The sequence below is a fragment of the Trichomycterus rosablanca genome, chromosome 15 (assembly GCF_030014385.1).
Source record: "Trichomycterus rosablanca isolate fTriRos1 chromosome 15, fTriRos1.hap1, whole genome shotgun sequence".
NCBI classification, from domain to species: Eukaryota; Metazoa; Chordata; class Actinopteri; order Siluriformes; family Trichomycteridae; genus Trichomycterus; species Trichomycterus rosablanca.
Genome location: NC_086002.1, coordinates 3754533 through 3767151, shown reverse-complemented (window position 1 = coordinate 3767151; position 12619 = coordinate 3754533). Strand labels below are relative to the sequence as shown.

The window sequence follows — 12619 nt, the reverse complement described above, 5'->3', positions numbered from 1 at the left end:
TGGAAAGAACCCCAAATAACACACACCATTCAACACAGAGTCAGGACATGACAGTGATAGACAACACACCGCCGCTCACCATGTCTGAGCACTTTAGACAGCGGGACAGGAGAAACAGGGCAACCCTGCCTGATGCCATTAGGCGGTTAGACAGGGCAATGATAGAAAGCATGCCTGCGGGCAGTGCACATGGTAAGTGTGTGTGGGTGATATAAGTACTATATAAGTAAGATATATATAAGTACTAAATAAACAGTGTAGTAGTGACTATATAGGAACTCATTTTAATAATAATAATTGTTCTGTTCTTGTTCAGATGAGCCACACACGAGGGTAGAGTACAACAGAATAGAATACAGTAAGGTGGAGATCAGAAGAGTGGAGTATAACACAGCAGATAACAGTGTTACTCATAAGAGCAGCTCTACGAAGGAACATTATAATTATCATTTTTCCTCGACCCATGTGCTACCCTCTTTATTTACCCGGGCTTGGGACTGGCTCTACAATGCACTGACTGGTTCAGGGGCGTCGTAGTGGGGTGAAAAGTGGGACTGAGTTTCCAGGGCCCCAAGTAAGGGGAGGGCCCTTGAGGAGTCTAGTCTGGACTGGGGTGAGAGGGGCCCATGGGCACTGCTTGTGCATAGGGCCCAGAATTTGGAGTCTAGAAAGAGTCTGGACTGGGGTGAGGGGGCCCATGGGCACTGCTTGTGCATAGGGCCCAGAATTTGGAGTCTAGAAGGAGTCTGGACTGGGGTGAGGGGGCCCATGGGCACTGCTTGTGCATAGGGCCCAGAATTTGGAGTCTAGAAGGAGTCTGGACTGGGGTGAGGGGGCCCATGGGCACTGCTTGTGCATAGGGCCCAGAATTTGATGCTACACCCCTGGTTAATGCATCCTATCTGTGGAGGGGAGGGAGACAATATTGTTGGCTCTGGATAAAGAAATTAAAAAACTAAAAATTGGATCATATGAAAAAAAAAAACCAGACAGCGTTTAAGTCCTTGCTCAGGGGCCCAACTGTGGCAACTTTGCAGCAATGGGGCTTGAACCAGCAACCTTCTGATTACTAATAAAAAAAACAGAGGGTTTAAGTCCTTGCTCAGGGGCCCAACTGTGGCAACTTTGCAGCAATGGGGCTTGAACCAGCAACCTTCTGATTACTAATAAAAAAAAACAGAGCGTTTAAGTCCTTGCTCAGGGGCCCAACTGTGGCAACTTTGCAGCAATGGGGTTTGAACCAGCAACCTTCAGATTAATAGACTAGACTGAGTCTGTAAAGTTGCTTTGATGTCCATTGTAAAAAGTGCTATATTAATAAAATATTAATAAAATTGACTTAACCAAAAATAAAGTGCAGCTTGTGTTGTATTTTTTTATTGACTTTAAATGTTTCTCACCTCCTACAAACCTTTTTAAAATTTTTTTTTTATTATTTAACATTATTTTAAATAAGGATCAATAAATGTGTTTTCATAATTTCATACTGGAGATAAATAAATCTATTAAAACCTCGAAAAATGTATTTTTATATACAATCAATGATCCTCACTTACTACAAACCTTATTTATAAATGACTTTTTATAATTATTTTATAATTGTATTGTCTTGTCTTGTATAATTTGATGTATTAAAGTCAAACTCACCTGCTACAAACCTTATTTAAAAAATAATTTGTAATTCTTTTATAATTCTTTTATTGTGCAAAAAAACCCCTATTAAAATCTTTAATCTATAATTTGATAAATTAAATTCAAACCATTTTTATACAAACAAATGATGTTCTCCACCCCTGAAAAAGAACAAACGTTGTCAACAGTACAAAAGACCGGTGGAATAATAATAATAATAATAATATGACTATCGAATAACAATAGTAATTTTAAACATGTTACAACCACTAATATACACTACTCACAAAAAGTTCGGGATATTTGACGAATCTTTTGGAAAAGGTAAAAAGTTCACGCTACAGTGATGTTATATCATGAAAGTCGGGCATTTAAGTAGAAGCATGCAATAGTCATTTCCTCATCTCAAACAATTTATTGAAACTAAAGCCAACAGCAGTGGTGGGTATACCCCAACAAAAAATGTCCATGTTTTAATAACTTATGTGCCCTTGAGCATCAATTACAACTTAACAATGACGTCTCATGCTGTTCGCAAGTCGACTTGTTGTCTGCTGAGGCATGGCATCCCACGTGACACTTGGGTGCCTCTCACCTCCCTTAAATGTGCCTGGAATTGTGTGGCATTTATCATCCGGTTCCACAGGGCACTGTTCACAATGAAGCGGTCATCAGGGTGGGATGTGACCAAAGGACGTCCGTCCACTCCTATGCCTTTCTGTGACCCTTCCAGTCTCACTGTATCTCTGTTGAAACCTGCTGATGACTCTGTGTACTGAAACACTGAACAGTTGGACATGTGCATTCAAAAGTTTAGAGGTCACATTAAGTTCACCTGTAAAGGTTAGAGTGCATTTTAGGTTCATCCTGAAATTTCATCCAAAATCCAAATATCCTGAACCTTTTGTGAGTAGTGTATGTAGTTTGTTATAATTAAAAGTAAAAATATAAACAACAGTACAGTTAAAACAGTAACCCAAACAAAAAACAACAACAAATGTACACCAAAACGTGTTTTTTTTTTTTTTCAATTTTATTATTTTTTATAAGTTTAAAAAATAATAAAAAATAATATTTTGTATTGCCATAACGGACAGCCGATCGATCACCTGCCTCACACTGGTCTTTAATTCTGGAAGGAAAACAAAAACAGAATTTAAAGCTATTTTTCACAGATCAATATTGATCTTATTCGACTTATTCAATAATAACTGCTGCACCAGTTATGATGGGGAAGAAATAATAATAATAATTAAAAAAAAGTCATTTTACTTTAAATATGTTTACTTGGTTAATAATGGTTCGTTGGTTCCCTCTGGCATCACTACCAGCAGTATCCAGAACAGTGCTGGATCAGAAGAAACTTGTAAATGTGTGCTTTAGACATGATGATGTGCTTTTTTGATGATAATATTTCACAGTGTTGTGTGCAGTACTTGCGTACAGTATCCCCCAAGCAATCCTGAAATTTTTTTTCAAACTGTATATGTTGATAAAAGCAGTTTTAGTAAACATCTTACCAGGATCAGTGTAGGCCAAGTAACAGTAGGTGGCTGAGTGAGCTGGACTCGGGAGTGCACAGAAAGTCACTGCATGATTTAACTAATTGTTCACACATCTGCAATCAAGGAAATCCATAAAGACTTGTGAATATGTGCTTTAGGCATGATAATGTACTTCGTCTTTAAATGTTAAATATATTTATGTAGTTTTATTAACATCACATGTATAAAAATAGGCTTTATGCCAACAAGTTTTATCTTATTTTCAAACTTCATCTCATTCCAGAAAGACGCTTCCTTCCATCTCGATGACGGATTATAATTAATATAATATCTGTTTCTGTTTTATATATATATACAGTGCTCAGCATTAATGAGTACACCCCTTTGAAAAGTAAGATTTTAATCAATATTTCACTGAACACAGGAACAATTTTCAGAATTTTGACAAGACTGAGTTTCATAGAACATTTGTTTAAGCCGTAACATGAAAGTAAGGTTAATAATGTAACTTAGATTACAAAATCTTCAGTTTTACTCAAATTAATGAATACACCCCACATCAAAAAAGTACTACAGGTACATCTATCTCCCTTTTTAATGAATATTTAGACTCACCTGTGATTGAAATCTTATTCATTAGAATTTTGCCATCTAAACTTTAGCTTTGCTCCTAAGACTTTCGTTGGGGTGTACTCATTTTTGCAACATGGTCTTGAATGCATTTGTTAGGAAAATTATTTTTTGTGTGAGCAATTTAACAAATCTTGTTTGCACTTAATGGCCCACATTTGTGGGAGTATTTTGAAGTATAGTAGCTCATAGACGATGTCAATTCTGTAAAGAAACTAACGGTGTACTCATTTATGCTGAGCACTGTACATGTGTATTACATTTGTGTATGGGATGGTTTCTAGTGAATCAGAAAGGAAGAAACTTCAGTCTGCTTTTACTTGTTCATAATTAAATCATATTAAAATTTTATTAAGTTATCCTATATTAAAATAAATCAAGAGAGGAGAAAAGCAACAAGAAAAAAACAAAAAAAACAAAAGAAAAATGCAAGAATGACATACGATAGATTATGGAATGTATTTCGGTAAATAAAATATAGCTCCGACAGTTCCGTCAGGTGTGCTTTATTCAAGCAACACATTCTCTGTGTGTGATATAAAGCACCAATAAGTCTATATACATATACAGCATATGTATATACACAGTAGATTCATCCACATATATATATATATACAGTATATATCAGCATCACCTTTCATATATACTGTATACATATTTCTTACATATATACTTTATTCTTCTCATTTACAACGCCAGGTAACAAGTAGAAGATTCCTAACAGAATCAAGTTTGTCGTGGTTCTGGGGTTTTTCTCCGTTCAGTGAACAAGTAAACATAGTTTTGATATCAACCACAAAAAAAAAAATAAAAAAAAACAACCGGCGAGGCGACTTCACTCCCACTTCGCTTCATTAAGTACAAAACTGGCACAGGAGACATTAATAATAATAATAATACATACATACATACATACAAACATACGGGATTAAAAAATGCAAATTAAATTAGAAATCAAAGGACTAAAACTGTAAACCTGTCCCCGTCTCGGTACAGCAAGCGCAAACAAAACAATTATTTTAACCACTTCAAATAAAAATAAAAAACTGAAAACGTTTTTTTTCTTTCTCTGCTCTTTAAGACGTGCTACAGCCGCTAAAATCAGTCAGGTTTTGTTTGTGATTGACTTTCCGGCGTTTTCAGCAACTCTAACACTGAACAGTAAATAAACTAAACAAGATGAACCACTTCTGGGGCAAAAAAGTGACATCACAAGGCGGAGGGGTGTGCGCCGCCGCCTTTACCTCCAGCGGTCAGTTTATTAACCACAGCGATCGCCGCCTCCACCGTACGATGAAGCACGTCCAGGATGTCCGGCATGGGATTCACTGCAGGGGAGTGGCCTGTCCCTGGCTCCGCCTCTTGAAGGCCACAGCCCCGCCCCTCGTCGGCGTCCTGTAAAGCAGACTGCAGTATGGAGTCGTCCGCAGAAGATGAGCCGGGCTTCGCAGCGTTCTCTCGTTCGCGCTCCTTCGGTCGCTTCGTGTCTTTCCGCTCTTCCTCTCCGTCGCCCTCCTCTTCCTCCGGGCCGGCAGACGTCCCCGGCTCGGCTCGCCCGAACGCCTCGGGCAGCGACGACGACGACGATGAAGATGACGCCTCCATTTTTTCCTCTTTGCCTGAGGTGCTATCCGGAGAAGGCGGGTCCTGCTCCGTGCCCGGATCGATGAGGGATGAGTCTCGTGTCTCGGTGTCTGAGGTGCTGTTAGGTGTTAGAGCCTCAGCCGGCTCCGCTTTCTGCTCCAAGCAAGGAACCAGTGAGGCGGAGGTGGGGCCCACTAGGGCGGCACTGTTGGCTGAAGGCCGGTCGTCGTCACCGCTGACCCGCCGCCGCTTCACCGGAGTTGCCCCCTCCTCTTCCACTAAGAGACCCGGAGAAAAATACAATACAATAAAAACAGAATAAAAATACCATCATGATTTAGATTCTTGGTTTTGTTTTGTAAAACAGCAACAAATGGGAACCTCATGCAGCAATGTAGGACTTGATTAGACTTGAGAAAAAGAGCATGACTGACAGAAATGTGTTTATCCTAAATTCATTAAAAAATAACAAAAAATACGAGGGTTCTTCAAAAAACTCCACCACGTTTTTACATCGTCACCTTCCTCAGAGATGCATTTTTCCAGCGCTGTACCATTCTAATGCCATCAGCAAAAATTATTTTTGGTCGAGCGTGTAGCCACTGATGCAACGCTGCTTTTACATCATCACATGAAAATCTTCTTCCCCTTAAAGCTTCTTTAAGCGTCCAAAAAGGTGGAAATCAGATGGAGCTACATCCGGACTTTAAGCGTCTCTCAAGCTGCGTCCGAAATCTCATACTTACAGAGTCTGTACTAGATTGGAGAAAGTACACACCGCTCGGCCGGTAAAGAAGTACGCGATTTCAGTCCAGAAGTGTTCAGTATGCACGCAACACCACTACGTACTACATCCACCATCTTACCAACGTCAAGTGATGACGTAATATCACCATAGTTACAGACCGCGTGCTCATATATATAAATGTTGGATATTTATCGTCTTTTTGCACTAATCATGACGCTATTTAGGGTTGTACGCAATAATAACATTTTTATTTTGTTCATCTTACTTACACTTGTAAACAGAGGACTCTTTTTCCCGTTTTTCGCATCTTTCTTGTTTCTTCTTCTGCTTTGAACGCCTACGCAGCTCCAGTTGAATTATGGGATACATTAGCAGACCGAAAGTGTGCATCGTTTGCATACTCAAACATGGCTGGTCAAGAAGTAGGTCATCCGGGTAGTTCTGGCGTACCTTTTTATGTATACGATGTATTCGGACATACTAACCGCTCTCGCGTGCTGCTTTCGCGTACTATTGAGTATGGAAGTATCAGCTTCAGTCTCTCAGAAACGACCGATCACTCCTCCTCCCACCCTCACCGCTTCCAAACGAAATATAAACGTGTGGAAACTTTTTGAAGATCCCTCGTATAGCCTAATGCACGATCTTCCATTTTGATTTTAAATCCACGATCCTATGTTTAGTTTTCACGATGCTACTAGCAAGCGAAGAGGCAAAGCAAAAACTGTCCTCATCCAGCTTCTACTGTTTACAGTCAGCATGGTGCGTTTGCTCCGAGCGGCCGTCGGAGAACTCCTACATTACAGTACAAACCCAAAACTATCCGAACCGCACCCACTGTAAGGTACCGCGCAATGGAACAGCGGCTCTGGAGGAATGTGTGTGTGTGTGTGTGTGTGTACCTTTGGTTTTGGACTCTAGCGTGTGTGTGGAGCGATGCTGTAAGCAGGCCGTGCATTTGTTGAGCAGCTCTTGCAGGGCCGGACCAAGTGCCGAGTCCAGCTGTTGAGGGGTGTGTACCGACAACATCAGCACCAAAGCTCGCAGATCCTGTACATGAACCATTGAACACACACACACACACACACACACACACACACACACACACACACACACACACACACACACACACACACACACACAGAGCATAAATAATTGTTTATTTAATATTATATCTTAAGTGTGGAATTAGAGGTAGAGTAGTATACACTCGTCCCTGCTTAGTCACGGGGGATTCGTTCCTAGACCCCAGCAGACACCCAGAACCGTGCATAATAAACCCTATATATATATATACTTATAATTAGCGTATTCATGTGTTTCATTCACAACAATTGCTAACAGGCTGTGACCCTGTGTACGCACAAAACAAGCTTTATAAAGGCAAGATAAAAAGCTCGATTAACTCTAGTGGCCCGCACAGAGCACCACTGAACAGCTCTGGAACGAACTGGAACATCAGCTGAGGCTTTCTTGAGCAGCATGAGTGCCCAGCTATAAAAAAATCAGCTATTTTCCTACAGACATACTTCATAGTCTTGTGAAGAGCCCTCTCAGAAGAGTGGCTGCTGTTCAAGCTGAAAAGATCACACAGAGGTGATACTAAGAGCTGTAGTATGTAATACAACTTGTTTTAGAGCAATATGATGAATACTTTAAAAGCTATTGATTTTTTTAAATAAAATTTAGTTTTTATTATGTAATAAAGGGTGACCGTGTCAGTATGAGAGTTGTAGACGTGATGCTCATGGTCAGGTGTCCAAATACTTTTGGACATATAGTGTCAGTGGTAACTGCTTGACCGTGCGGGGAGTTGGGAAGGCTTTAAAGTGTGTGAGCTGATCTGTGGATGAGCGAGGACTACTGTGGTAACACTGTGGTAAAAGTACTGTGTTGTACTGACAGCGTTGAGGAGGCTGCTGGTCTTGTTGAGCTCTGCACTCTGATTGGTCAGTTCAGGCTGGAGGGAGTGATACTCGTTCAGCAGGTTGGTGACCAGCACGCTGATCAGGTTGGCACAGCTCGGCCCGGACAACACCTGCGGCTGCACCTGCATACAGACAGACGAGCAGAATTAGGATAACGACAGAACAGGCTTCCTCAGGTATCAACGCACAAACAGAGCAGATCTGGTTTAATAGTGGTCATCATCAATTCATTATAAAAGCATTTTTCTCCAAACTAGTCATATCCAATTCCCCTGTTCCTCTCCTTCACTGCTGGTCGAGGAAGGCTGTACCTAACACCTAACCCTCTGACACATGTGCAGTACCAACCCATACGGAGAGCCGTATCGTGCACAGAGAGTCACGCACCGATCTCTATTATTCCCCGTCTCACTGTGCAGGCGGTAGAACAGCCAGCAGAGGGCGTAATCGCATCAGTTATGATGAACCCCGAACAGGCTAATTTCGTCCGTGTATACGCCGGGCAAACCGGTGAGTTTGAAAAGGCAGCCCCGGTGGGCTAATGTGTCTCACTGCTGCGCCACCTGAGCGCCCAGCCACGCCCATTTCTAACATGGTGTTTAAAGTCACTTTTATAAAAAAAAAAAGACTTGCTTACAGCTTCATACAGAAAGTTAAATCATCATATACAACATAGTCTTTAAATGCAACACGCGGCTCTGACCCGGATCCGAATGTTTACCTTTTGTAGGAAGCAGGTGAGGAAGGAGTAAGCGGTATTGTTGTTGAGGAAGGTCCTCTCGTCCATCAGAATACACTTGATATATTCTCCGAACGCAGGATCCTCACACAGCAGCTTCACACACGTCTTGGCTAACGTGGACTGTGGACAGAAGAAAGATGGGTCATAAATCGCCCCGCCCCGGTCCTGTTATAGATGAGTTACTGTTTCATTACCGCTCCTTCCAAGGAACACTGAGAGACTTCTACTTTGCTACATCCTCATTTGCAGACTCATACATATTTCATGCCTGTCCATATGTACAAATGAAGCATTGAACTTGATCTGGACTACTTGTATACAGTCAAACCTTGGGTGTTTGGGGTTTACCATACAAACATTTCGGGTTACAAACGATCTTTTTCTACTTAACGTAAAAACAAATTTCGGATTACGAACCGAAATTCGCGAAATTCGGACAGCGGACAGTGTTTTTCGATATTAAAATGTCCGCAAATAAGATGCAGAGAGAGCGCAGAGCATTTGTTGTTGTATAATTACTCCTGCCAGTGGCTGTCACTGTGTATCAGACAGAAAGGACAGTGAGTGAGAGAGAAGAAGGAACTCGCTGAATAAAGTATTCTTTCTATCGTGCAATTACACCTACAAAATACAACATTATTAAAATAAAGGAGGAAATAATAGAAAAATATGAGAGTTGTTCTTTCTGGTTTCTGGTGTGTGTTTATGTACAGTACTACTGTGTATTTTTGTTTATTATATATATGTTCTTTACAGGAATGTCTATTCTATAATTTAAGATTTAAGGGAGAATATGCTTGTATTTACAAAAAAAAGAGCATTTAAGACATTAGAAAGGTTAGGTAAGGGGGGTTTGGGAGGTCTGGCACGGATTAATTCTGTTTACATTATTTCTTATGGGAAAAACAGGTTTAACATACTAGTACTACTATACTGTATATCTGTTTTATTTCCTAAATAGATCACACTGAATTATGTTGTACTTGTACAATGACAATAAAGCTATCATATCTAATAGCTATCATATCATAATAACAGCTATAGAGCCTGTATGGAGTCATCATGTATCACCATGTCAAGGCAATCATGTGTAGTGTTCCTCTACACTATATGGACAAAACTGTTGGGTGGCACGGTGGCTCAGTGGCCTCACAGCAAGAAGGTCCTGGGTTCGATCCCCAGGTGGAGCGGCCCGGGTCCTTTCTGTGCGGAGTTTGCATGTTCTCCCCGTGCCTTTCCTCACAGTCCAAAAACATGCAGTCAGGTGAAATGTATATGTATATATGTATATATGTGATATGTCTATAGGTGAATGTGTGTGTGTGTCTGCCCTGCGATAGACTGGTGCCCTGTCCAGGGTATTACAGTGTACCATGCGCCCATTGAAAAGCCAAGATACTGGTTGTACAAGCAGCAATGTAACTTAATTGTGTGTGTGTGTGTGTGTGTGTGTGTGTGTGTGTGTGTGTGTGTGTTACCTGAGACTGGCTGAGCTCAGTCCACAGTTTAGGGAACAAGGCAAGGTGCAGCGGTAATCCTTCATATGCCATTAATACACCTGTACACAGGTACATAAACATACACAGATTAAAACACATTCATACACGATATGGCACTTTTAATGATAACATTCAGTTCAATTAAATGATATTAACGTTAATATTTTCGATATTTAGTGGAAGCTTTTATCCAAAGCGACTGACAGTGCTGTGACAGTATACTGTCTAAACATTTGAGGGTTAAGGGCCTTGCTCAAGGGCCCAACAGTTGCAATCTGGCAAGTAGTGGAGCTTGAACCAGTGAACTTTCGATTACAAGTCCAGTACCTAAACTACTAGGCTACAATTGCCCTAATTATATGCTTCTGACTTTGCAGCAACAGTTTAGGGAAGGCCCTTTATTGTTACAGCATGACTGTGCCTATGTAAAAGACACTCCAGTGTTCTGCACAGAGTCCCCTCAACTGCACTAGGATGGACAGCTCTAGGATGAACTGAATGATCAACTGAGGCTTTCAGTGTCCAGCCATACAAATGCGGTCTGAATCTTTTGACCAAATGGGCACAAATTCCCACAGACATACTGCAAAGCCTTGTGAGAGGCCTTCTCAGAGGAGAGGCTGTTGTTATAGCTGAAAGATCACTGAGTATTTGTTTGTTTGTTTGTCCAACAAGCTCATGGTCAGGTGTCCAAATACTTTTGGATCTAAATTGTTTTAAGAACAAGTGCACAAGTGAAAGAGAAGGAAAGTAACGGAGCGTACTGAGTTTGACGAGCGTCTCTGTGAACTTCTCACAGTTGATGGCGACTCGACACAGCAGATGAATGAACTGGTGATAGGACAGGAAGTAGTCCATCAACATCCTGTCGTACACTTCGTCTTTACCCTGTACGAGAGAAGCAGAGCAGACGGGAAGAGGCGGCTTGTCAGTGTCTGATACGTCTACATAAAAACACTGCATTTTAAACCATGGTTCATCCAACAGTCTTTTGTTTGTTTGTTTGTTTATTAGGATTTTAACGTCATGTTTTACACTTTGTTTACATTCCTGACAGGAACGGTAGTTACTCATTACACAAGATTCATCAGTTCACAAGGTTATATTTTATTTCATTTTTGGCATTTTGCAGACGCTTTTATCCAAAGCGACTTACAGTTGTGACAGTATTCAGTACTAAGCAATTGAGGGTTAACCTGACAGTGGTGGGACTTGAACCAGCACTTGAACCCGGTTTCTGATCCAGTACCTTCACCACTAGGCTACAACTGCCCGTGAACAGTCGTGGACAATTTAGTATCTCCAATTCACCTCACTTGTGTCTTTTTGGACTGTGGGAGGAAACCGGAGCACCCGGAGGAAACCCTCACAGACACGGGGAGAACATGAAATCTCCACACAGAAAGGACCCGGACCGCCCCGCCTGGGGATCAAACCCAGGACCTTCTTGCTGTGAGGTGACAGTGCTACCTACTATGCCACTGTGCCACCCCAACAGTGTTTTGTAAAACAAAAGTGACGTAAAGCTGATGTTTTAGCCGATAGCGCCACTGGTGATTCAAATCCTGGATCCTGGTGGTTAAAGGTTTAGTGCTGCGCCACCTAAATGCCTCTCACCAAAAATAAAACTGAGAGTAAAATATATTTATTTAATATTAATTAGGATTTTAAAGTCATGTTTTACACTTTGGTTACTCATTACACAAGATTCATCAGTTCTAGTTTAATATCAAACACAGTCATGGACAATTTTCTATCTCCAATTCACCTCACTTGCACGTCTTTGTATTGTGGGTTTTTCCCGGAGGAAACCCACACAGACATGGGGAGAACATGCAAACTCCACACAGAAAGGACCCAGACCGTCCTGCCTGGGGATAGAACCCAGGACCTTCTTGCTGTAAGGCGACAGTGCTACCCACCGAGCCACCCTGCAGTGAGTAAAAAGTGATTTAATTCCTTCTAAAAACCAGGGGATTCAAGTACTTTCGTCTCTGTAATGACATTAGGTCCACACCTATATAGTAAAACCAACAAACCAACACACACACACACACACACACACACACACACACACACACACACACACACACACACACACACACACACACACAAACACACACACACCTTGCTGGTTTCCACCATGGAGGGCAGGAGGCACATGTTGAGTTCAGGTCGTGGAGGACGAATGTTGTTCTTCGCCCCGATCAGCTTGATGTTTTCTCTGCACGGCAGATACGGTCCGAATGACACTACACACGCGCACGCGCACACGCAGAGAGAGAGAGAGAGAGAGAGAGAGAGAGAGAGAGAGAGAAAGCAAACTTGCATTAATTTTCTGTTTCACAACT

The 12619-nt window shown here is 41.4% G+C and overlaps 1 protein-coding gene across 3 annotated transcripts in view; it reads right to left on the bottom strand.

Annotated features, from left to right (window-relative positions):
• Positions 1 to 2708: 2708 nt before the first annotated feature.
• Positions 2709 to 12619, bottom strand: part of usp34 (ubiquitin specific peptidase 34) — an 84799-nt gene continuing 74888 nt past the window's right edge. Inside the window, exons 72-80 of one of the 3 annotated variants that reach the window (XR_010014876.1) lie at positions 12396 to 12520; positions 11033 to 11156; positions 10248 to 10327; positions 8749 to 8889; positions 8003 to 8149; positions 7002 to 7149; positions 5012 to 5629; positions 3153 to 3250; positions 2709 to 2764 (exon numbers count right to left, since the gene is read on the bottom strand). Coding sequence is in view for 2 of the 3 variants with exons in the window: in XM_063010709.1 (XP_062866779.1) it covers positions 4977 to 5629; positions 7002 to 7149; positions 8003 to 8149; positions 8749 to 8889; positions 10248 to 10327; positions 11033 to 11156; positions 12396 to 12520 (1418 nt within the window). In the remaining variant the exon portion in view is untranslated. Of the gene's footprint in view, positions 2765 to 2913; positions 3251 to 4081; positions 5630 to 7001; positions 7150 to 8002; positions 8150 to 8748; positions 8890 to 10247; positions 10328 to 11032; positions 11157 to 12395; positions 12521 to 12619 lie in introns of those variants that run through there. The other 2 variants (XM_063010710.1, XM_063010709.1) reach the window with 2 other exon arrangements.